The 27,776-nt window shown below is 31.5% G+C and overlaps 1 protein-coding gene and 1 long non-coding RNA gene across 2 annotated transcripts; one reads left to right on the forward strand and one right to left on the reverse strand.

The window, feature by feature from the left end:
* Nucleotides 1–265: 265 nt before the first annotated feature.
* On the reverse strand, nt 266–22,489 carry LOC134246910 (uncharacterized). Its single transcript, XM_062729254.1, has 12 exons — nt 22,454–22,489; nt 22,040–22,088; nt 7,653–7,694; nt 6,957–7,531; nt 6,270–6,548; nt 5,971–6,003; nt 4,485–4,571; nt 3,692–3,883; nt 3,440–3,604; nt 3,332–3,346; nt 2,138–2,304; nt 266–1,036 (listed from the first exon to the last, which is right to left on the reverse strand). Exons 2-11 carry the CDS (start codon nt 22,080–22,082, stop codon nt 2,200–2,202), a joined length of 1,536 nt encoding a protein of 511 aa, XP_062585238.1. The 5' UTR covers nt 22,083–22,088; nt 22,454–22,489; the 3' UTR covers nt 266–1,036; nt 2,138–2,199.
* Nucleotides 15,931–20,659, forward strand: LOC134246909 (uncharacterized). The gene is made up of 3 exons (XR_009987739.1): nt 15,931–16,060; nt 16,185–16,264; nt 20,454–20,659. It is a non-coding gene; the product is annotated as an uncharacterized LOC134246909 (long non-coding RNA).
* Nucleotides 22,490–27,776: the final 5,287 nt, after the last annotated feature.

The following is a 27,776-nucleotide window of genomic DNA, read 5'->3' on the forward strand; positions in this document are numbered from 1 at the left end:
AAGTACTCAAGATCAAAAGTCTCTAGAGAGACTTTTATTATGCCATATAAGGAGACTTAGCTTTTTTCTTTAACTTTCTAAACAGGGACAGACAGTTTTTTTCAAAAGCAACTATCCGGGTTTTTTGTTTTCTTTACATAGGAAAATGATTGTTATGCCTATTCAGATATGTATAGCCAAAGAGAACATTAAATTCTTCTTAACAAAGAACTATTAATAAAAGTATTTTTTCAATTAAAACATCAAAATATGAAAACAAGATGTGTCAGACTCTATGGTATCTTTAATCTCAAGTTCACAATAAATCAAACCAATTTGTTATCAAAACAAAAAGTCAAACTAATGTCTTTTATTGTAACAAACACGTAGATGAAGCACACATATAAGTATCTTTTTTGTAAAAATGAAAATAAATAGACAGACGAGGCCTTTACATACAATTTATGAAATATGACGTTATTTATGGAACTGAATGGTTCTACATATGTATATGGCATAAAAAATGGCATATAGCAGGTGTTCACAAATATGTGATCGAAATTCATATTTTTGTCTTTACATGTGTCATTATTTTTCGTTTACTTGATGGACAAACCTCGTATTTACACTTCAGGTGATCCATTTCAAATACAGTATAGAGATTAAAGAATATAATCACGTCCTTTATAACAATTATAAGCAAAAACCACTAACTGTATTAAGATAAATGTACTATAACATAACAATCTATAAAATATAAATTATAAAATATAACATTTAGTCAACATTTTAACACAGTTGAAAAAAAATGTCATTTTAAGGGAAAGTACAAGTTAGTATATTAAAAATTTCACAATGAGATGAACAAACATGCTATACATATAATACAGAAATGAATTAAAAGAAATTGTACCTCAAACTCCACATAGAAATTGGACACCTGTGTCAAATACGTGGAATTATTAACGATTTTAAACATGTTGATATAACAGATCGGTTTTATCAATGAACATCTGTTAAATATAACAGAAGGGAATGACTATTCTTTCTATGAAGTTTAACGAGGCCCGATCTAGTTGAAAATTACGAAAACGGAATGATAAAAAATTTTAATTCTTCGAAATATACTTGTATGTTTTATGCTTAGAAAAATTAGAACGAAATTTTGTTACCTTGCCTTTATTGTAGTGAAATGGGGGCACTGTCAAGATATGGACCATTTTTCGTGTTTTTATACACAATTACATACTAAAACTCTTCAATAAACAAAGAAATTTACAAATTAAAAAAAAATACATGACGAAATTCTTTGTTTTTCGCATATATTATGCAATTTTCATTCTTCTTATAAAAAATGAAAAGAAAATGGGAGGTAGCCTTTATTGCAGTGAAAAGGGGGCATGTCAAAACACAAAATTTGGATTTATTTACAACTACGTATTTTGTAGGTCGCAATGGGTTTACATAACACCAACACACGATTGCAATACTGTATTAGTTTCTAAAAAATAAATAATTCTTATATTATGAAATAATTTTCTCGCCATGCTTTATTTTTCTCTTAACACGCGACATTGTTTTACGTTGAAAAAAAGGGGTAGAGGGAGGAGGAGGGGGTAAAGGCGACAAATTGCGATTTTTACTAATATCATGTAATATATAGAAAAATAAAATATTTCGGGGGTTTAATTTAAATGATTTATAGACTTATTTTATTTTTAAAAAAACTGAAGATAATCCATGCATATTTAAGTCCGCAATAAAAAGAGTGTGTATAAACACTTCAACATGTTCGAAGAGAAAGACTAAAATCGTTTACTTTTAGTTGCAGTGTTTGTTTTTTTTTAACTCACAAATTGAAATAAAACAGGATAAAATTAATGAATCTGTACCAAAAAATTGATCCCTCAAAAATAACTAGGTTCCAAAGTTGTTTATTAATTCAAATATTAAAAAAAATAATAGAAATGACAACTCTCAATGCATAGTCTATAAAGCTACCAGGTAAGCAAGATCGGCGAAACATTTTAGCGCAATTTGACGTCATTTTAATTGTGACGTTATTGTGTTCAATTGTGATGGCAGTCAAGGGTATTGTGACGTGCCTGAGTCGACGCTGCGTTAAAACGTATGCGCAGATCAAGTAGATCGGGCCTCGTTAACTTAGCAACTTGCATTTTATCACATTTCCCTTCAGTTTTTTATGTATTCTTTTCCATGTCATTTGTTCAGTATTTCCTTGCACAACTGTATCATTGTAGATGATGGTTTATTATTTCCAAGCTCTTTCAAATACCTCTTCAGGGACATTCTGAGTATCTCTTCCTGCACAATATGAATAAGATATGATATGTACATCTATCAATTTATTTCAAATGATTTTTTTAGGAAACTGATATATATATAATGTAGTAGAGTGCACCGGAACATAGTTTTCCGTCATTCCGGGTTTTAATTTTAGGCATTGTAAAAGAGTTCCCCTCACATGGCAGGCGTTGTCAGATGTTCTTTACTGCCTATTTAGCCACATGTTAGGTAAGTTCTACTTGATGATTTTATATCTTAGTATGTTCTAGACTAAAGTAGTTATGTATATCTTCTGTGTAATTAGCTGTCTTAGTTTACAACGTAGAAATAGGTTGCATAGGTAGTCTTTGTTTACAGTGTCAGTTTGTATTCCCGCCATTATGAATTCTTTTGTTCGGTTGTTACATTATATGTATTAAACTAGTCCAAGATAGGTTTTAATGTTATTTCAGTAATACTCATTTATAATTTTAAATACCTTATTGTGATTGGTAGTTCGATTTTGTTATTTAGCAATTATTGCATGTCCTGTACAATCCGGAATGGTCAATTCTAATGTATAGTCAGACCATGTTAGGCATATCCGGAAAGGCGCAATATTTGGGATCACTTGTCGCCACTCTCTCAAAAGTCATCGTAAGTTATCAATGAGAAATGTTTGTACTTGTGGATTTCTAGTCAAAGGTCTTGCTAGTCATAGTTACATGGATGATGTACTGTGTTTTTATTATTACACATTAATAATATTTTGTTAGGAATCAAAACACTTAGGGCTGTACTATACTTTAACTAACATAACAGTAAGCTGAAGTAGCATATGTATTTATGTAGATTTACTTATACTTATCTTAAGGATATGTAAGTTAAGTCTGTTTATATACCAAATTAATTATAGATCATATGCACCGTAGTACATGTGCCATATATATATATATATATATATATATATATATATATATATATATATATATATATATATATATATATATATATATCCACAATAATAAAATATCTTTGATTGATAATTAGTATCAAATAAACCTACCTCATAAAGTGGTGTCTGAAAAAAAAATAAAACAGATAAATGAGACATAATTTTCATTTGATTTATTTGTTGCAAACATATCTCAAATAAACTAATTGACATTCTTACATCAATTAAATTGTCATTTTGCATCTCTTCGATGTCATCACAGATGGTGTTAAGGATTTCGGAGTATGGAACCATGTCAAAATCTGGAATTAACTCTTGACAAGTACCTTCGTCATGTCGCTGTTCACCAGAGGAAAAATTGCTGGGAAAAATCTCCTGATGTTCCTTTAAAAACCAAAGACAATGTACATATCAAAATAAGTACATGAAATAAATTTCTTTTTAGCGATTTAATAATTCCTTGGTAAATACCTCGAATTCATCAATGGTCAAAGAAATTTGGTCACAGTCTGAGTCGTCAAAACCGCTGTTACTTTGCGCCATGTTTCGATCAGCATTATCTATATCAATCGATAAACTTTGGTTATTAGTTCTTTTCCCTTTATCAACTCCAAAGCTGGTAACGAGTAACGTGTTGTTTTTCTTTGATGTATCCCGAGGTTTCTGTCAACAGATTAAATATTTACTTTATCGAATCACAAAAAGAACAACCAAACAAAACCAAAAAAAAAACTATTTCGTTTTACAGGAGGTATAACCTTTTAATGTATTTTCTGTCAATTAATTCTTAAAGTAGAGTTTAAATCCACGTGTTGTATATCGTATAATCCCTATTAACCGCCCCGGGCGCTTAGAAAATTGCGAAAAGGGGGTGGTTATTTTGGTATTCTCCTTATAAAATTTAATGTCATATTTAAGCTTCGAAAATTATATTGAAAAAAAGTTCAAAGAACTACTAAAATAATTTTTAATTTTACTTTGCGTGAAGATAATCTACCCAAATTATGTTAATTGATTCATATTTCACTGAGAAATTGGATAAAAGACAAGTTTTATTTTATCTTTCTTCAAATTTTGGTAGACTTTTGATACGATTCTAGATGATTTTAATCACTTTAAAGGGGGCCCTTATTACCTTAAAATTGAAAAAAGACCTAGGGGCGCTTATAGGGGCAGGGGCGGTTAATAGGGATTATACGGTATTTTGTATCTAAGATTGTAGAAAGTTAGCTCAAGACAATGGGCAAATGACCACAACGCTCACCTGAATCACTATGGCGGTGTGGTTCTTCACTGGATATGTCCTCTTGTAATCTATACTGTGTTCCATTCGTTCCTCATATGGATCATGCTTTTAAAAATTTAGAATCAACATTAAAGTAGGATGTTCCCATTTAGATTTCAGATACAACGGTCCATTGGTTGTTGGGGAGAAGTTTTTTAAAGATTTTTTCTGATGAATTGTAATATATTTGGATTATCTATTGTGGCCCAAAATTTTCCCGTTAATGTCATGGATTTAACAATTTAGAATCTAAACTACTCCAATATAAGTTTCAGTCCAGTGGTTTAAAAGGGATTTTTTTCTCGATATATTTAATGTAAAATCGGACTCTCAATTGTGAAGCAGCCTTTCTCCATGGAAAACTATTTTTACAACTTATATTTTAATTTGCACAACCCAAGAAAGCTTTCACATTAGTTTAAGCTTTTTCCAGTGCGGAGTTTCTTGTAAAGAAGAATTTTAAATTTTTGGAACACATTTCAGTGTTAAATTTGGGTTCCCTTTTGTGGTCCAATGCTACCCTAGGATCACGATTTCAACAATTTAGAAATAACATTGACAAAGAATGTTTCCACATATATTTTAAAGCTTTTCTGGCCCTGTGGTTCTTAAAAAAGAGATCCCCTCCTATTTTTGTCCTTTCTTTATTAGCTCCCTTAGGAAGGGGATTTGAAATTGGCCCTTGACTTAAACTAATTTAACCTCCCTTTATCGAAGTATGCTTTGTACAGACAGACAGACGGACGGACGAACAACGCGCAATGGGTGATCAGAGAAGCTCACGAGAGCAAATAAAATATAATACATTAATCATCTAACAAAACACAACGAACAATAGTATTGTTCCGCTACCTATCTCCAAGTCAATTTTCAAAAGTTAATATAATCAATGAATTTTTAATATTATTCATATTATATTAATTATATGGATTTTCATAAAGCGTTACTTATTTGGGGAAACAAAGAAAGATAGCTCTAAAATTGTGGTAAAACTTGTTTTCACTATAGAAATAATCGGAAAATCTTTGTTTAACATATCCCCTCCCCATAACACAAAAATTCCTTTTAACAGGTAATACGGACTTTTTTCTCTCACAAATTCATACTAAAGCCCTTTTAGTTATTTACGGGGTATACGATTATTGACAAAACAAACCCGCGAAAAATCAATAGTTATGGGCAAGATTACGGTTTTTGCAGAAAAACAGACAGACATACAAAAAAAGGCCAAAGGTTAAGATGAAGGATACCTAGGTTAAAACCCAGTGTGAATTACAAAAGCCATGATGCCAAGCTACAAATTTGCAAAATATCGAATCCAAACTTTTTACAATTCATGATATATACGATATATAGAACAGACATACAGACGCCGGGTAAAGTAAACCTCTTACTTCTGCTCTGCTTCGCTCTCCACACAAATCTCTTGTTTATGAAATGTTAACTTAGCCTAAATTATGCTTACTATATTTATCGTCTCCATTCTTTTTCTTTTCCTCTGGAAACAAAATAATATTGTTTATTTCAAGCATACGTCTTAAAACATATTTCAACAATGTAAAACAAAATACTAATAAGTTTTCAACAGACTTGGGACTACAGAAAATAAATATTTTTTTTTCTTTCTATTTATTATAAAAGGTACTGATTAATTTTACAGACATCTGAAATGTTCGCAATGATAAAGTTAATTTTTCGGTCTATTCTTTTAAATGAAAATATCTAGCTCGTTCTAGTGATCCTGTAAAAATTATTTGCAAGCACCTGCGAATGATCTGGAACTTCAACACTTTGAATCTCAGTATAATGATCACTTGAACTGCTCAAACCTCCTCCATTTGTCTTACTCTCATGCGTTTTCCAATGTTTTCCATCGTCTCTCTTGGTCTCTAAAACATCTGTTTGGACCTTGAATAATTTTGAGGAACTATTTTCTCTCTTTGCCTCTGCGATAAGCTGTTCTGGTCTGTTTGTTTGATTCTCTTTCGTTTTCCGATCTTTGTCATCGGTTTCCTTGGTCACTGAAACATCTACTTGGACTTTCTAAATGTATTCAAAGAGTGTTTGTATTAAATGTTAAACATTACCTAAATAATATAATGTGAATAAAAACATTAAGATGATTGATTCAATCTTTGTATCATTACTTTAAAAGAAAATTATGCCATTATTAAAGAAAGTTATAAGCAATATTTTACATAAAATTATCAAATAATTCAGATTTATATTCGTTAGACAACAGACACTATCACAACTAGTTGGATTTTCCAAAGCAAATAAAATTATTATCCCTATTTATTTATAATATTTATTTGTTTGAAGATGTATGTTGTTTTATTATGAAGTTCGAATATTCCAAGAGTTTCATTTTTAGCTTTCAAGTAAAAAGCTGACTCAAAATGAATAGAAATCTTGTATTTATCAGTACAGCCTGTATATAATAACATTTACCTTCAAAATGCATTTGCAAATGCTTAATATGTTTCCCGATGGAACATCTACATCCTCAGAGTAACTTTGTAACAATGGAGCCAAATTTTTCTCAAGCATCCAACAATTTAATGCTTTTTTACTTTCTTCAACCTCAAGTTTTTCATTTAGGTTGTTGTAGTGACTCAGCAGAACCTCCCAATCAGATGATAAAGGCACGGGCTTTTGGTTCTTTAAGACATATAACATCTTGTTGAAAACTTTGTCCTCTCCAGATTTAAGGTTGGAGATGTTCCCAAACTTTATTTCTGGTTTGTACTCATCCCATCCAGGTGGGCTTTTGCTGTGTGGTTTCGATGACATTTCTTCACCATAAACTTTGTAGATCAATTCTAGTAACATTGTCTGGGAGAATCTTCGAAATTTGCGTAGAATTTGAGATCTTCCATTTGCAGTAGTGGTTTCATTTGGTCCTGGATTCCGTTCGACATCTCCACACGTCCATAGCACAAGTAACAGCGCTTTGTCCGTCCAAAGTAAAAAATATCGTTTTTTGCACCGAGAGGAAATAAATATCGACAGGAAGTTTGATAACACTACAATTCAAAGAAAAAAAAAACAGTTCAGCATTGACGTATTTAAATAGCAATTTGCAAAATGCCTTTACATATTGTCACTGATTGTATAAATCAATTCCATTTCTTCTTCTTGACTTACATAAAATAACAGTGAGGAACATCACCATTATGTTTTCACGAGCTACAAAAAAAATGAATTCATAGGATGAAGGAGCTTGCAATACAAAATAGGGATCAATTAGAGATATTCAAAGATATGAAGATATGGGTTACAGAATATCCAAAAAAATCTATTCACAATTTATTCATCTTTTGATAACCGATTAAGAACAAACAAAATAAAGAAAATCTAAAAGATTGTCTTCTTTTCCTTCAGCGATTTGTTTTTAAGTTACTCAATTAAACTTGCGTTTGTTCTTCGAATTCATAGTGTTCCCATACCTGTATTACTATGACAGTTTTCATTAGGCAGCAAACAGTGAATTGAATTACACAGGCAAAAGTGGCTCGCATGAACTTCATATGAAATTCGCACGGATATCGTGCGAATTCTTCGCATGAAAAGGAGACGAAAAAGACCACACATGATAATCGCATGAAAATATCATGAGATTTTGACATGAAATTCGCACAAATATCATGCGAATAAAAATTCGGACGAAATTTATATGAATATTTTTGCTACTTTCTTTACAGATCTTCATATGAATTTCGTGCAAATTTCATGTGATATTCATATCAAATCCATGTGATGCACACAGTATATATTTTTCCTAGTATATTGGACTTTCAATTCTTTTAATCCATTTGATGAAAAGTATAAGGAAATTCTAATTCTTAAATCTGTATATGAATTAGTACAACTAATCATCAAGGTTTCACTGTTACTGATATTCAAAAAAAATGCAATAAGTACAATCTTAAAATCTGATCCAGCAAATGAATGAATAAGCTTTATCTATATCTTAATTTGAAACTGCTTAATTTGAACACATGCAGATTTTGAGGAAGCACGACTATGATTATCCAAGTTATTCTTTTGAACAAACAACTGAAGACATTCTGTTTCTTAATCTTCTTTATTGAATGCTTCAATTTTTGACATTCTCTGTTCAAGGGCCACCCATCTGTCTGGAGATAATGTTTCATCTGCAAGAGAAAATAATTGTAATGACTTCTTGGTACCGGTAAATGAAATACAACTGCATTTCAAAAGTCAATATTTCCATAGCGTATTCAAAATATGAACAAATGTATACATGTATATAGCAAACTCTTATCATCCCTATGTTCAATTTAGTATTTATAGGTTGAACATATATTGCCTACACTGTAAATGATCTTGAAAAAATTCAGAATCATACATCATAAATTATAATTAAAAGTATATAATGTTTCTTAGGTATAAAAAATAAACAAAAAAATGAAAACAATTTTCCTGCAAATGACTTTAAACAAAATAACCTTGTGTCAGGTTTCAAACAAACCTTGAAACAATGTTGTCTCTGTTTCATTGACCCAGATCTGATGATGCAATTTGTAACTATTGCAAGGGAATTTAAAATAAAAATTTACCTACCATTGCATCTATGTTCCTCCTGAAGGCACGCAAGAAATCTATGGCTGTGATAAGTGTGGTAACTGGATTTTTTCTGAACAATTTGTGTCTATCAGCTACAGTTCTCTGTAAAGCAAAGAACAAAAATAAATCTAAAAATATGGTCATGACTGGTCATGAATTTAATTAATATCTCAATTATTTTTCTTATTATGAAATTAGATAACAAGATCAACTTTTTAAAGCAATATTAATAAGTTTGAAACTTTGTAATTATTTAAACAGTCATGAAAAAATAATTATGCACTAATTTTGCCTCTGTTATCAAAGATTCGTCGGTTTATATTGTTTTTGCACTGTATGTCCATCTTTTTGTCTTCCGGTATTTGTCTGCTAAAACTTACTTATGAGTGGGTGGAACTATATATGTGGCTTCATATTCCACAGATGTATTTCTTGTGACAAGAACTCTTTTTGGGGGTACTATAAAATTTGACCTCTTTACCTTGATATTAAGGTTTGAGCCACTTTTACAAAAAAAAAATCCATAATTAAACTTTAAACTAGCTAAGCTATAATTTTGAACATCTAGAGCTATAATCAATCTGATACTTCACATTATTTTGTAATCATTGTGACAAGACCCTTCAATGAGTTTTTTTTAACATTTGGTCTTGACCTAAGAGTTTGACCCACATTTAAAATCTATAATTTAAGCCATAACTTTTTAACAGTTAATACTAAATGTCTCACATTTCACAAGATTATTCCATATGACTAAACCTTCCTTTAAATGCTAACAATTTTGACCTTTTGACATTGACCTTTGAGTTTGCCTTGCATTTCAGAAACTTCAGTCCTTGCTTTAAGCTGGCATATAGGCATATTTTAAAGCATAAACAACTGAACATAGGATAAAACAAGAGGCCCAGGGGCCACAGCGCTCACTTGAGAACATCGGCTAGGAAAAAGCACATATCAGATCAGAACTGAAAGTTTATGAGGTGGGGGTAGGGCTTGAAATATACCCCCACCCCACCCAGGGGTTCATGTTTAAACAAACTAGAATCTACACTACCTGAGGATGATTCCATATAAATATCACTAATCATGGCTCTGAAATACTTGAAAGGAAGATTTTAAAAGGTATCCCTATATAACCCAATGTAAAACTTGGGTTGGCCATTTTGGCCCCATCCTAGTCCCAGGGGTTATGATTTGAACAAACTTGAATCTATACAACCTGAGGATGATTCCACATGAGATTCATCTTTCCTGGCCCTGTGGTTCTTGAGAAGATTTTTTTAAAATGCCATTAATTTTTCATTAATTCATAATTATGTCCACTTGGAAGAGGGCGTGGCCCTTCATTTTAACAAACTTGAATCCCTTTTACCAAAGGATACACAAGGAAAATGGTCTAGTGATTCTTGAGAAGAAGATAAAAATGTGAAAATTTTACGACACGCCTATGGAAACTACACCAACAGAAACTTATGATCAGAGAAGCTAGCTTACTTGAGTCTTTGGCTCAGGTGAGCTAAAAAAGTGTCCCAACAAGATGTGTTTGTGAAACACTATGCCCCTGGTGGCAACAAAGTTCTAAAAAGCAATTTTTGGCAAATACGTCTTGGTCAAATTCACACAATCATTGTCCTTATTGTTAGTTGAAAGTGCTTAATTAGTGGAGTAAGCATACCAAATATGAAGTCTCTATCTCGTAGTTGAAAAGTTAGGGCGAAAATTTGAAAAAAGCTATTTTTACCATATAGGTCATAGTCAAGGTCACAAGGTCATTGACCTTGGTGTCAGCTGAAAGTGCTTAATTAGTGAAGTATGCGTACCAAACATGAAGTCTCTATCTCTAGCTCACGGTTCAAAAGTTATGGCGAAGGTTAAAGTCGACAACAGACAGACAAACAGATAAACAGACAAACAGATAGACAGGACAAAAACAATATGCTTCCCGAATAAATTCGGGCGCATAAAAAAAATGATAAAATACTTACATGTACTTTTGAAAAATCTGGATGATTAAGGAGTTAGACTACTGTGGTACTTAATTCTGATCCTTGTGATAATAATAATAATAATAATAATAATAATAATGCTTTATTTAAAGAAGGTAACCCGATTAGTACAAAGTACTATTCTTCCCCGGGGCCTTCTACATTTCAAACAATATACATAAAATGGTACAATCAAACATATATACAATGTACATGAAAATGATAAGCTCAGTCTATAACTTCATAATCGAATGTAGTATACAAATTAATGAAAATATAAGACAATAAATAAGTCAATATACAAAGTTTAAAAGACATAGGTAATATCAATAAAAAGGACATCTATTATAATAAAATTACAGACGTTGGCTAATTATAACTTTTTCCAAATTCTTTCTAAAAACAGGTAAAGATGGCGATAATTTAACATGTAACGGTAGACTATTCCATAAATGTACACCAGAATATTGTAAAGAGTTTGTAAATAAGATTGTTCGATGCTTTGGTAATCGAAGATTATAATTAAATTCTGAACGCAATGTGTATGATTCAGAACTGTGAAAAATAAAAAGATTCTGGATATATTCTGGGCTCATACCATAAAAAGTTTTATATAATAAAATACATTTATGAAACGTAACTAACTCAAAAACATTTAACCATCCTAGTTTTTCAAACAAAGGCTTAGATGGTTGGTCAGGTGCTGCATCAAGAATAATTCTAGCAGCCCGTTTCTGAAGCTTATGAATTCTCTCAATGTTACATTTGGACGTATTACCCCAGACTGTGAGACAATAGTTTATTGTAGGCAAGATGTATGCATTATAGAAAAGTTTTCTTGTACTTAATGGAAGAAATTTCTTAATTTTACGGAGCGTAAATAATTTGTATCTCAGGGATTTACAAACTGCATCAACATGACAATTATACTGAAGAGATTGATCTATCTGAATACCTAGGAGTTTTTCAACTTCAACATTTTCCAAGTTTTTGCTAGAAATTTTTGCATCAAGTACTGGGTTATTTAATCTTGATCTTTTTTGTTGTGTACACATAAGCATGCATTTTGATTTGTCTGTGTTCAGTATCATTTGATTCTGTAAACACCAGTTTTCAATTTCACGTAAATCAGAATTTAAATGTGTTTCAATATTATGTACATTGCTGTTAGGTAAATGCAGAGTTGCATCGTCCGCAAACATATCAATATTAGAGTAATTTACACATAAAGGAAGATCATTTATATACAATAAAAATAGGAGTGGGCCTAAAATGGATCCCTGTGGCACCCCTGCTGTGATAGGTAAAATATCGGAAGAACATGCGCCAATTTTTACACTTTGCTTCCTTTCGTTTAAATATGATTGGAACCACTTGATTGTTAGTGAATCAAAATTATAATGTCGTAATTTCTCTATTAAGATATCATGACTGACTAAATCAAACGCTTTACTAAAATCTAGAAAAGCTATGCCAATTAAATTTCCTTGGTCCATTTCATGCAACCAGTTATCGGTAAGTTTGGTTAGTGCTGTTTGGCAAGAGTGGAATTCCCTAAAACCAGACTGTGAGCTCATAATGAGGTCAAAAGTTCTCGTAAATTCACGTACTTGATTAGCAATATGCTTTTCAAAAATTTTTGACAAAGTTGGTAGGATAGATATTGGACGGTAATTACTGGGATCACTTTTATCGCCTTTCTTATATATGGGGGTGACTTTAGCATGTTTCAGCTGGGAAGGGAAGATGCCATTAGTAATGCTAGTATTAATGAGATGAGTTATGGGTATAGAAATTACATTTGCAGAAAGTTTTAAGAGACAAGGACCAATGAAATCTACACCTGCTGATTTATTAATGTCAAGTGAGTGTAGCATAGTTAAGACATCGTCCTGGCTTATAGGAAGTAAGCTAAACACGTTTTCATCATTGAGTTTGGACTTCGTGAATTCTTTTAATTTTTGAGAATTAAAGCTATGATTTTGTGTTTTAGTTAATAAATTGTCAGAAATTCTTGTGAAATGCTCATTAAAAACATTTACGATTAGTTGTAAATCATCAATTTCTGATTCATTGTCTTTAATAAGAGTGGGAGAAATATTTTTTGACTTGGAAGCTAAATGATTAAGATAGCTCCACATTTCTCTAGGATTAGAGCTCTCCTCAATTGCTGATTTGTAGTACATACATTTTGCATTATTAATCAACAGAGTAACTTTATTTCTCCAATGACGAAAATTATCAAAGTCTTTATGTTGATGATAGTAATCTCGTAACTGTCTAGCTTCATTAATTTCTGGTGTGAACCATTTCGGACGAGACTCGGTTTTTACACGTTTAGTTTTTACCGTAGCATGTTTATTGAGAATGGTATTAAACATGCTGTAGAAGTTTTCTAATATATCATTAGGATTTTGCAAATTTGTAAGAACATTAAAATTGGCACTTTGTAAATCAGAGAGAAATTCTTCCTCATTAAAATTCTTAAAATCTCTGTATTGAATTTCAGTGTGTTTTCCCTTACGTTGCATGCTGTTAGATTTACGGGTTGCACAAACAGGGTAATGGTCAGAGATAGCTATGGGTGGTACTTGAATTTCGCAGATGTTATCAGGTTGGGTAGTGTAAAAATGATGACAAGTAACTGTGCCTACAGAGAACCTCAAAAATGTCAGATAATGTAGGGTCAATAACAATGAGTTCATTACCCCTTTGTCACTTTATTTAAAACATGTAACCTATAAATTAACGAAGATTATATTTACATTAAAGAAATGCAAGATAAGAAAAAATAAGCTGTATGGTTAAGGTTTTGCTACATGTATACATGTAATAACAATATCCTTTTTATAAAACAATGAATACTGTAGACCAACTATTATTCGTGTGCGATAAACTTTCTCGAACTTCGCGAGAGCCTTATCGCGAATATTTCTCCACACGAACCAGTCCTAGTAAAAGTATATTTGTCTATGAAAAACAGATGCATAAAGGCTTTAATTATCGCGACAATTAGAGGTCGCAAAATAGTTTATCCCTGGTAAATCGTAAAGTTGCAGTGAATAAAAGATGGTTTAAAGCACCTCAGGCCCTGCAACAAATATTAAATTTCTCTCTTAGATTTTTTTTTACCTTTTTACATAATGTATCATATCTATAATCTTTGAGAAGCCATCAGTGTGGTATAATGGAATGCCACGCAAATACCTGCAAGCATAGAATACAACATTATTTAATAAATATTTTTGAAACTAATATATATTTTTTAAATATGTATAGTACAACTCATTTTTGGAAATTTTAGTCTTGCATTCTAGATGTAATTAAATAACCCCCTTTAAATCTGCATATATTTTGGAATTCACACAGGTTCTTGTGGACAGGATAGTGTGGTATTTTTTTTTTGTTGAAGGGTTGAAAGAATTTTCAAAGGGTGAGGGGGGTGTTTAGGTTCCATGTTCTTTCGCCCTAAAAAAATTGTTCGCCCGATTTCCCGTTCGCCCGATTTCTCATTCACTCAGAGTCCGCTTGCCCTAAAATTTCTTCGCACAGGGTCTGTTCGCCGTAATTGAATGTAGATATTGGGCTAAAAATATTTCGGGTGAATGGACTCTGTGTGAACGGACTCCTGGGAACAGGTAGATCGAGCAAACAAACCCATTAACGCGGGATTTGAAGAAGAAAAATTATTTCACATGTACATGTAGTTAATTAATAACTCAATAGGATACCGGGTGGAGCGTGGTTTTTAAAGTAGGAGGTTCATAAACCTGGGGAAAAGTATTTGTACCAGAAAAGTTTTTTGAAAAAGAAAGGAAAATATATCTCAGAACTGAGAATCTTATTTAAATTGTTAAAATGGGGGGGGGGGCATTTTATATTTGAGGACCCACATTTTTTTATACATTACAACTTTAGCTTTTCACTCAACATTTTCTATGGTACCGTAAAAACACAAACAAAAATTTTGAATTTTCTACATAACGTATTCCTTTTTTTGCAAAGCCAAAGGGAGGGTTGCAACCCCCTTAGAATAATCTAACTGTGTCTTGGGACAAGCCCTCAGTGACCGGTTCTGTAGGACATTTATCATTATAACGATAGAACATTCTATCTACAACCCTGCTACCCCCCCCCCCCCCTGGATTAGCCACTATATGTGTTATTTGCTTGCTGCAGTTTATATATTAGATTTAGGTGCAACAGGATCTAAAAACAAACCAAAACATTAGGCCTACCCTAGTTCACTCGGCCTTTTCTATAATATTGTAAGAAAAGGCTTTTAAGCAGAGAACCTGTACCACAGGGGCTTGTGTAGAAAAAATATATCAGTTAAAAAAATGAGTACTTAAGAGAAAAAACACGTTTTTTCTCCTAGCAGGGACCTATATACTAACACATGTAGGTCCCTGCTCCTAGGTACTAATTTTTTAAACTGATTTATTTTCTCTACACAAGCCATTGTGCCTGTACCAGGCCCATCTTTCAGTTTCAACACATACCATAGATATAATGTTAGATTTACTTGAATCTGTTATTATTAAGCTGTCAACAAATATTCCCAAATAAAGTTATTACATATATCTGATATAAAAAGAAGTTGAAAATCTTACAAACTTACAGAAAACATTCTGTTCTGCTCTTTCTAGTCTGTTTCTAATCCGCATGATGACGTAATTTGTGACGTATGGCCTTCCATAAAAACTAGCTTTGGTTCCATAAAGTAAATTATCATATATCACTTAGTCATCAGCGTTCGTCTTCGAAGCGGAGAAACATTTTCAAGATAAAGATTTGAATGACGAAAATTATGAAAATTAAGGTATTTCCCGAATCATTGATGAATACGAAACTGAATAGCCAGGTTCCATTTGCACTTCCTGTTACAGAAAAAAAAACCCGGGTCAGCGAGAGCTCCTTTCTATCGTTTGTTACAGACTTTCCCTTTGGCTGATTGTGATCTAATTCCTTAAAACAATGGTAAATATATATGCTTTGTTAAATGTTTATCATATTTTGTGGTTTTAATGCACATTTTTATTGAATATTCAACTTGCAACGAAATATTTCAGAGTAAATTCGGATTTCTTTCTCATTTTTTCAGGTTCTGCGTAACGCAGCCAGGTGAATCGAATGGTCTTTTTATGCTTAGTGACATTTATTTGAAGGTTTACTAAATTTTTGGTAAGTAATTAAAAGTTATTTTTATTTTAACTAACTGTCATTACAAGTCTCTACACATGTGTCACAACAAAATACACAGACTGTGTTTTGTTCTGACACATATGTAGAGACTTGTAACCACAGCTTCAATAGACCAAGTGTATCCTACAAAATAATTTAGACATAGGATGATAGGTCCAACAAAAGGCTCCATCTTCTAGGGGATTAATTTGAGGTCCATTCAAAAAATGTAACTATTGTATTTGATTTATTCACAATTGAGGTACTATTCTAACTATTCTATCCAGATTAAGAAATCAATCTTTTTCAGTATAATTGCACTGTTGTAAGTAATGTATTAAAAATTCATCAATGACATATTTATTGTCAACCAATAGGAATATCACAATTAAAATGAAACATTTTATCTCATTTGGTCCAATAGCAGCCTGCTATCAGGATATATAGAGTAGGTCAATAAGACACTGTATGTGTTGAATATAAAATACATGGTTACTGTCTTGAAATATAAGCGATATTTGGGCGAGGTTAAGGAACCATGATAGAGGGCGAGGCATACGTTTTCGACCCGAGCCCAAATATTGCTTATATTTCAAGACAGTTATCATGTATTTCGTTTATCCTGCAACAAAATTCTGCATTTGAAAGTTCAAAACAAGCCATTTTCGACAGATTTAGGTACATCTCTGCAGTGGCAACTATTACGCCATGGCGTAAATATTGTAGTATACATGACCAGTCCAGTCCAATACGAAAAATCGTAATATTACAAAATATCGTAATGTTATTCTTATATTACTATTTTTCGTATTATAGTTAAATTACGGAAACTCGTAATATAACAAGTTGAGAGAGACTATATTACCAGTTTTCGTAATGCAAGACAAAATAAAGCATTGAAAGAAACTGAATGATGTTTATGGAAGTATGACGTCTGATATACATTGTGCCACAATGGTACTAGTATCACGTGGTCATTTTGGTCAGTGACGTCTATCAAAAAGTATGGAAATGCCAAAAGAAAGTAACAATGGTAATGGGAGAGTGAACATTTTGTTTTATTATTCTTATATGTAATGTATGTGACCCCCCCCCCCTTTTAATTTTTATATAATGTAGTTAGGGTATACGACATTCATTATTTAATCCACAATATAGTGTTTATTCATGCTGATTCAATGACTGTAATATTTTACTGTAATTGTGTGAGCTTGGAGCGGGTTGATTTTTCTATCAAATAGAGTCAATGACTGTAATATGTCTTCATGCTTTATGGTAATTTGGAGCGGGTTGATGAAGCTTGTTTATTCACACAGTTTTATTCTGAGTCAATGACTGTAATATTTTACTGTAATTGTGTGAGCTTGGAGCGGGTTGATTTTTCTATCAAATAGAGTCAATGACTGTAATATATTTTCATGCTTTATGGTAATTTGGAGCGGGTTGATGAAGCTTGTTTATTCACACAGTTTTATTCTGAGTCAATGTCTGTAATATTTTACTGTAATTGTGTGAGCTTGGAGCGGGTTGATTTTTCTATCAAATAGAGTCAATGACTGTAATATGTTTTCATGCTTTATAGTGATTTAGAACAGGTTGATGAAGTTTGTATATTAAAGAAGTTTTATTTTGTTTTTCTATGAATGTGCTGTTCGCAAAGTTGTACTTAAGTAATGTAATTGTATTTCTAAATACTTTGAATCAAGAGTAAATTGTAGTATCATAGCATGTTGGTAATGTAAACATGACAGAGATAATTCGAACTGAATTAGAGTTTGACAGGAGATTTGTAAAGTGAGCCGTTTGTAAATTATTACTTGCGTATATATTGCAAGACTATAACTGTTTGTAAAAGTATGTGATTGTTGTTTGTTTAGTGTTACTTAATTAATTTGATACCTGTAAACAGTCTAAACTTCTTTTGACACATGTTTGACAGTTTTGGAACTCTTCTGTATGATGTACTTCCGGTTTAGAAACTGATCTAATTGATAAATTGTTCTCCTATTGGTTGTATAGTCGATAAATGTATTGAGTATAAATGGCGCTATCTTACGAATGAATGTATTTTGAGATGAACTGAATATTGTTTTGAATTTAATATGTTTTGTTTTAATTATTTGTTGTGAAATATATTTTGTTTTAATTGATAATAAGTGAGAAAGAATGATTTTACATTTTGTATAGAATGTTTGGTAACACTTGTTCACGTGAAAGGTCGTGATGTTTTACTATTGACCAATCAGATTGTTCGATATAATTGATCATTAGTTATTAATCCAATGAAATATCATAATTAATAATTCCGTCTTTTTCCAGCATTTTCCGTCTTTTTCAGTCATTTTCTGTCCTTCAGTAGTATAAAAGTTAGACGCTGAGGAATTTTAGTCACTCTTCTGCTTATTTTGATTTGGTAGGTCCGTTTTACGGAGCTTGTAGATTTTTGTTAGGATTTTATTTTAACTTTTATTTTTGTCTATCTTTTATTTTATTTAGGAATTTATTTTATTTTTCATTTATTTAGTTAGGATAGGATTTAACCGTGAAGGACATTAAATAGTAAAATACTATTGTCCGTGATCGGTAATTTTAAGAACTTAACAGTCATAGACTGAGTAGTTCTTTTCAGTAATTAATTTTTCTAGGATTATTTTATTTTACAATTTTACTCTACATTTATTTAATTTTTATTTTACGGCAAACTATGTAACAAAAGTTATACGTCTCTCTCTCTCTCTCTTTATGATGACTAAAGTTGATTAATTCAACGAAAGTCAATTTTTATTTTGTTTAGATTCAGTAATTTAATCTTTCTAGATATGTAATTTTATCTTTAGAATTTTTCATAGAATTTTTCATTAGAGAATTTCAGAATTTATTTTTTACTTTACTTGAAACTTAATAAAGATTATTGCATTTAATAACATCTATGGCCCGTAGTATTTACAAGCTAAACCTGTTAATACAGTAAAGCTTGCTTTTAGGTTTAACAAGTCAAAGTTATAAATAACTACGGCTTGTGTCCCGTTTTAATAAAGAGTTTAGGAGATTAACAAGCTAACCTGTTACATACAGTAAAGCTTGTGTTAAGTTTTACAAGTCAAAGTTATAAATAACTACGACTTGATTTCATTATTAGACATTGGGAAATAGACACGATAGATTTTTGGGTGGTTTTTCAGTCTGTTTTACGCTATGATTTTTTCTTATTTATTTAATAAAACTTTATTTATTGTTGTTAATTTGGTATGAATGTGGTGTGAATGTCGTCGTTTGAAATAAATTGTTTGTTGATAATGCATTTAATAAATTCAATTGTTTAATGTTTATAATTTTATGTCTTCTTTGCGAATGGTACATTTATGAAGGAAGTTGAGTTAAATTATTTATACCATATACAGTTAGCAGAATCGCTAGCGTTACATTATATAAGAATTTTCCCAAGGATAGAATGAATTTTCCATAAAATTTCAATGTATCCTCAAGCTTGTCACAGTGGTCTATAATCCCCGAATTCAGTATATCTTTCCGTAAGTCTACCCTGAAAATCAGACCCTCAAACAACGAGATTTTACGAGAGATAACTTGCAAGACTCTCACTAGGCTCTGAATCCGCTTGCACTTGGATCAAATGCACCAAAACAAGGAAAATCCACTAACCATACATATCCACGATATCTTAATGATGAAACCAGATACAAATAATCCCTGATGAGACATAAAAAAGGTGTGTATCAGAAAAAGGGAAGTAACTCTTAGAAGAGTTAGAAATTGCTTAAATTACGAATTTTAGTAATATTACGATTTTTCGTATTGGACTGGACTGATGACCTCACAATGCTTTTAGAACGTCAGAATACATACACGAGGCTTTATCAAGGCAGTGAGCGGATAAAGCTTTGGTTTATTAGGTTACCTTTTTTAGTTCAATGCAAGGAGTAGTTGCTGGATAAAGTCTATTATGCAGTTATGAATGTGCTTAACACATGGTCTTTTGTTTCGCTCTAAACAGTACCATTTTGCATACTCAGTAATACAAGTTGCCAAAACATGGGCTTTTCAAGTGATATAATAGAATTTATTGTATTTAATGTCATCCTAATTAGGAATCAATTAGTCCCTTTGACCTAAACAATCGCAATATTAGTATGGGTAATAGCATTTTATGATAATTAAAATTTCTTTGTAGGAAACTCTTCTCAGGATAAAAGACTGAAAAACTGCCTGTAAACACAGCTATCATTAAAGGCAATGAATAACCTAAGAACATCCAAACAATATGATATCAGAGACTAGCAATTTTTATCACTCAATGTGGCAGAAAAACCTAAATAAATATTGAAATGTTCAATTTCTTTTTTCATTGCTTTTTTTTCTCTTGTATATGAATATTAAATGATATTTATGCAAATTTCGCATGATTTTTACATGAAAAACTGATAATTTGGAATTTGCATGAATATCATGCGAAATTTCACTCACATGAAAATCGCATTAATTTCACATAAATATTGTATGAGGACATTCCCATGAAATTCGCATGTGGAACTTTTCGCATGGTTTTTATGTGATTTTCGTACGAAATTCATGCGAAAAGCCATTCGCATGAAAATCATGCGAGCCACTTTTCCCTGTGTAAACATTTTCAGTTAGAAATCTTAGTAAACGATGGATATAGAACACATTACAAAAAAAGATACATTTACAATAACAGAAGTTTCAACCCTTAGCAAAACTATAGCCTCACTGGTTTTCTTTAGCAAAAAGAAATAAAGGTAGCACTTAAAATTAAAAGAATGGCAACAGCAATAACTAGAATAATGATTCTTGATTGTACCTCTCTAAATCAAGTTTGATAATACTAGAAATTTGACAAAAATAGAGTAGATATGACATTTTGAAGAATTTTTATACATTTATGAAAATAATAATTATCATGGAAACACAAAATCAACAAAATCAAAACCTTATATACAGAATAATGTTTAATGTAGTCTACTTGTACACCAACTTAAATTGAAATCGAAAAAAAACAGTATAAAGGAAAACCATTTTGATTGATCTATGCCTAACAGTTTTATACAAATCCTTACTTCGCGATTCTTGAGCAGACACTCCAAACTGCGCCTTGCGTGTGACTGTAATAGTTTGAAAGAATTTTGAAAAGAATTTCACAAACTTTAATATAGAAACGATGAAAAATGGCAAACAAAAACATTATCCGATATAAAAATGATTTTTCTTTGTGTAGCTTTCTACCAAGATAAATTGAAATCAGACCAAAACTGTAGTAACTTTCAAAGACATTTCTGTTTTTAGTTACCAGAGCAACATCATTCATTGATATAAAAACAAAGATGCATAGCATCATGTATCTTGGTGTAGAATGAGTAACATTTTGAAAAAAAATACCTAAAGACAAATATACAGATTGAAACAAGTGCAGACAAACGACGAACAGCTTAATATCGCATAAACTTTCTAAAGGGGGAGGGGACGTACTCTACATTAATTGATTATAATTAAATTAATTTTGTAAATTGATAAAACAATATACAATGTCTTTAAATGTCAAATACTTCTTTTTCATATAGTTTTAAAAAAAATCAAATTCAAAATAACAAGACAAATAATAGTTTTATTTCTATTGTCTACATGTTACTACTGTTATCATAATTGTGAGACGTAAAAATATCATCCACTGAAAAGCTTTTTTCTGTTCAATCATTCACATGAACACAAAACACCTTTACTTGTGTAAACAAACAAGCTTACCTAATGCCTCTTCATTTTCTTCCTCTCCAAGTAATTCCTTCATGTTAATCTTAAACCAAAAACAACTGTGTCAAATATTTTCAAATTCACATTAGTATATAAAAGTTTTTTGTTTAATTTTATATAGTTTTTAAACAACTTAAATGGTATTAACTTTGAATCTTTTTCTCATGAAAGACAAACAAAAAAAAAAAAGATAATTATATCAAAACCTCATAACAGAATCCTATTTAAATAAAAAGGTACAAATGTAATCTTTAAATAAATTCTAAGTTAGTCATTCTATTTCTAAACACAAGGAAAATTAAAAAGAGTAAAAAAAAATAAATAGCTTTTCCATATCTAATATCAGAATTGTTTTCAAAAAATGTATACAATATTTTTCCGATTTGCTACGGTTCAGAATATACGTACAGAAAGACCTTTTTCTTTTTCCAGGATATCACAGGATACCTTCATGAATAAAATTAAAACATTCAGCATGTTTAAAACAGACTTTACTTTAATAACATGTTTCAATTTCATCAGAAATGAATAATGTACAGTTCAAATATTCAATGAAAATGGACGACCTTCTCAGATTGAAAATAAAACTTTAAATAGCATCATGAAATATAAATTACTTCATACTTACATGCTACTACTATTATTACTTTTTTTTTCCGAGCTTACTTAGGTAACTTTACACCTAGCTATGTAGTGTTATGTTTTTTGTTTAATATTATATTGTTTTTACACAACTTAAATGGTAATAACTTTGAATCTTTTTCTTATGAAAGACAAACAAAGAAATGATAATTATATCAAAACCTCATAACAGAATCCGATGTAAATAAAAAGGTACAAATGTAGGATTTAAATAAGTTCTAAGTAAGTCATTCTATTTCTAAACACAAGGAAAATTAAAAAGAGTAAAAAAAAAATAAATAGCTTTTCCATATCTAATATCAGAATTGTTTTCAAAAAATGTATACAATATTTTTCCGATTTGCTACGGTTCAGAATATACGTACAGAAAGACCTTTTTCTTTTTCCAGGATATCACAGGATACCTTCATGAATAAAATTAAAACATTCAGCATGTTTAAAAACAGACTTTACTTTAATAACATGTTTCAATTTCCTCAGAAATGAATAATGTACAGTTCAAATATTCACGAAAATGGACGACCTTCTCAGATTGAAAATAAAACTTTAAATAGCATCATGAAATATAAATTACTTCATACTTACATGCTACTACTATTATTACTTTTTTTCCGAGCTTACTTAGGTAACTTTACACCTAGCTATGTAGTGTTATGTTTTTTGTTTAATATTATATTGTTTTTACACAACTTAAATGGTAATAACTTTGAATCTTTGTCTTATGAAAGACAAACAAAGAAATGATAATTATATCAAAACCTCATAACAGAATCCGATGTAAATAAAAAGGTACAAATGAAGGCTTTAAATAAATTCTAAGTAAGTCATTCTATTTCTAAACACAAGGAAAAGTAAAAAGAGTAAAAAAAAAAATAAATAGCTTTTCCTTATCTAATATCAGAATTGTTTTCAAAAAATGTATACAATATTTTCCGATTTGCTACGGTTCAGAATATACGTACAGAAAGACCTTTTTCTTTTTCCAGGATATCACAGGATACCTTCATGAATAAAATTAAAACATTCAGCATGTTTAAAAACTGACTTTACTTGAATAACATGTTTCAATTTCCTCAGAAATGAATAATGTACAGTTCAAATATACACGAAAATGGACATCCTTCTACGATTGAAAATAAAACTTTAGATAGCATCATGAAATATAAATTACTTCATACTTACATGTTACTACTAGTATTACTTTTTTTCCCGAGATTTGCAACCATATTAGCTTTGTTTCTTAACATGTGACTTTTAAAGATAAGAATACCAAGAAGGATATGGAAATAACGAACAGTTTTCAATCTCAATGTCCATCAAACAAATATACTAAATAAGAGCAGAGCAAACACGGACCTCCGAAACATCAGAGGTGGGATCAGGTGCCATGGAGGAGTGAGCATCCCCTGCCGACCGGTCACACCCGCCGTGTGCTCGTTGTCATAATCAGGAAATAACGGAAAAAATCCGTGGTAAATTCAGTGTATAAATAATGGACTAACAATTGGTATGAAAAACGTCAGTCAGCATTTCATTCAATGTCAGCATTTCATTCAGTTTGACTGCTTGATGTCCAGGAGTAAAGAAGAAGATTTTTTTAAGATTGCATTAATTTTAGTGGTTTTGGCCCCACCCCTCAGGCCCCAGGGGGCAGGGATTATGAAATTCACAATTTTTGTTCCCCTTCACCCGTAGATGCTTTGTGCCTAATTTGGTTGAAATTGGTTCAGTTGTTGCAGAGAAGAAGCTGAAAATGTTCAAAAGTTTACGAACGACGTACGACGAACGACGACGGACGAAAACAGATAGCAATAGGTCACCTGCATTTACTCAGGTGACCTTAAAAGAAGTTTGAAGAACAAGAGAGTGTAACAGATGAACGAAAGGTTGGACAGAAGGAAATAATTTTCAGAAATATACCCGAACTATAAAATAATTCGTAAACGATGCTAGCTAGTCGTATAGAAAAAATACGCAACACTATTAAGGCTTAATAAAGAGAAGATTGATTGATTTATGTTACATTGTAGGATTTTTTACTCATATATATAGACCTCACTATATACCAATGAAGGCCTTTGAATGTTTACCTTTACTCGGCAGTTAAGTCATAAAGCAGTGAGGGATCTTTATCGTGCAAACGTCTTTCTTGACACAGGGCCTCAGTTCTTATCTGAAGGACTCGCAATTTTCTATTTAAAGTACCGAGCGCAAAGCTTATGAACAGTTGCTACCAATTGTTTATCGACTTATGTCAGTCGCAGCCGAGATTCGAACTCAGGACCTCCCGATCACATAGTTGAGCGTTCTATCGAGGTCATAAAGGGGAGAATTAAGACTTTCATGACAGGTAAGGAGAGAATTCTCATTCTCTATGGTACATGTACATCATCCCACCTCTGATTTTTTGGAAGGCAGTGTTTGCTCATACTTATTGTTAGTCCATTATTTATACACTGAATCGACGACGGATGACAAGGAGCACACGGCGGCTGTGACCGGTCGGCAGGGGATGCTCACTCCTCCATGGCACCTGTCATACCTATACCTCTAATGATTTGGTGGTTCGCGTATTTCTGCCCCTATTTTGTATTGCTTTTTGGACTTCTGTTCTTCAATACTGTTCGTTATCTTCATACGCAAGTGAGCTAAGAATGGCTAAACATATTGAGACTTCAATGGAATTGAGCTAATAAAAAAGGCATATTTTGTATATTTTATTTTAAAAGAAAGTTAATTGATTTCCCTATTCATACTTAGTTCCAACAGCATATTGTAGCTAGGATACATTATGACGTCATATAATGACAAAACTGTTCCTTCCTATTCAAGAAAATAAAACACACCAACAAAACAACATCGGCGCAAGGGCATATCTTATTTAATTTAAAGATACGGATAATTAAAAGAATACTGATAATATTCTCAAGCTTAAATAAAATGCTGCACAAATTCTAGTCACTTTCTCAAATGATAAAAAATCTTTGAAACTTACACTTGATTGTGAATTTTACCCTGCTTTAATTTAAACTCTACGTATTATAAAAAATCAATTGCACTGTCTACATTTGTGTAGCAATATCTGAAATCCCTGGAATATTATGCGTCTATTTTACCATGTTTCTTTAAAACAAAGTAAGGTGTGCCCTTGCGCCGAAGCAATTTTGTTGATGTTTCTTATTTATATGTGTACTCAGGATTGATGACATCATAAAATGACGTTACGTTGTGAACAGGCTATCGCATATCGTGGGTACCAAGAATATTTAAGAAATAAGTCTTAACTTTTTTCTGCTTGGTATTATAGCCAGTATTGGTTTTACTAAGATTTAATGCATAGAAACAAACGTAGCCTTAACTCAATTGTGTTTGTTTCACTTTTTTATGCATAGTATAGAGCGAAAGATAGAGGTAAATGGTTACTTTACAGCACATTATAAAAAAAACTTCCAAACGTCATTTTCCATTAATTATGCAGCAATATAGCTTCATCCCCTGCATACAGGCTTTATTTAAGAAATAAATAACAAGTTCATACATTTCAATGGAAATTGAAGTGGGTCTGTCACGTAATCAAATCCTGTGAAGGCCGAATGCGTTCTCAGAAGATCTGATCACGTACCGGTCTTCTTCAATTCCCATTCAAGTTTGTAAACTTGTTTTTTATTACTTATATATACATTTGAGACAGACGATTGGATATTTTTGAATGTTAATTATTGCACTAACCGACCGTCGTACATTTTGAAAAATGACGCAAGGTGTAAATCGACTTGAATGGCGGTTACGCTTCGAATTCATTAGGCAAGGGATTTTATTTCTAAGGGACTATTTTGTGAAATGCTACTTGTAATCAGTATTTGTGAACAGATTGTTGTCTGGGAATATTTCTATTCGTGAAAATTGATAATCAATGCTGAAAAGACACAAGATGATAAAAAGTTGGAGGAATTTTGATCGCCATAAAGGAATGGATAATCCGATGGATGGAAACACTTGACCGTGTGAGTTAATTTGCAATCAAGTATTTCGGATCAAAACTTCTACGATTTCAATAACTAAAGGCACATTTACGATGTAAACAAATCACGGGGACACTAGCGAAAGCTTAAATTGAATTACGACAGCGCCGAGGTGTTTGTCAGCTGTTCGTGGCGTGATTGCAATGCTTTGAATGCTTTGATATATAACAGATTTACACATTTATTGTGAGTAGAATTCGATGAAAAAATTATATTTTATCGTGAAGATATAAATAAAAGTCTATCCCAAAAATAAGGATAAACGTTAGAGGCTGTACAGCTGAAAAAAGTGACATAAAACAATATCTAGTTGCTATCGGTATATTCTCAATGTACACAGGTTAAAAAGACAGCTAAAAAACTGTATGAAATACGTGTTAACGTTGTTAATAAAATAATTATTATTATGCTTGCATATTTTGTTCATTTTTTATACATAAAAGCAAGAAGAGGAGGTCATTTTAATATTTATGCAATGGTAGATGTTATTGCGCCGCGTGATTAGGTCACGTATTGACCTCTGACCTCAAACAAACTTCATACAGAATTGAAGATAATATGTTCTCCGTATGTTTATATAATAGAGAGATACCACAAATGTAAATATTTCTTGTTGGACGATACTGAAGGGCATGTTTTACGAGAAAACACATTCTAAATCAAGGTAAGTTATTGTCAAACAACCTGAGGAAACAAGAATATCTACAGTCTCATTAATCATTTTGTTAGTCATATATTTAATACACTGATCATAACAGACAAAACAATCGATCATTAAAACAAGTACTGACTATTTTTTGTTTCATAGAATTGAAATTGTTAGGTCATTATTTGCATACGTGTCCTAGAAGAAATTCAATGTCGATTTCGACAATATTATGTCGACATCGTATCGATATCGATCGTGTTTAGCGCTTTTAATGAAAAAAACTTGGTTCCATATACATGTATGAGACATTGTACTATGTAATATAGTCGATATCGAAAATACCATGACGATATCGTATCGATTTCCATCCTATTTGTAGAATTTATTTTAACAATGAGCTATAACATATTTTACAAGG

Source organism: Saccostrea cucullata, unplaced genomic scaffold, assembly GCF_032062105.1.
Source record: "Saccostrea cucullata isolate Sc308-1 unplaced genomic scaffold, CSIRO_AGI_Scuc_v1 ctg9307, whole genome shotgun sequence".
Classification (NCBI taxonomy): Eukaryota; Metazoa; Mollusca; class Bivalvia; order Ostreida; family Ostreidae; genus Saccostrea; species Saccostrea cuccullata.

Bases quoted from the DNA above. Each gene is read 5' to 3' on its own strand.
- LOC134246910 (XM_062729254.1), bottom strand. From the start codon at position 22,082: ATGAAGGAATTACTTGGAGAGGAAGAAAATGAAGAGGCATTAG. The intron at 4,572-5,970 runs GTAAGCATAATT...AATTTTTAAAAG, and splicing joins GAATGGAGACGATAAATATA to CATGATCCATATGAGGAACG. The intron at 3,605-3,691 runs GTATTTACCAAG...TGGTTTTTAAAG, and splicing joins TGACCATTGATGAATTCGAG to GAACATCAGGAGATTTTTCC.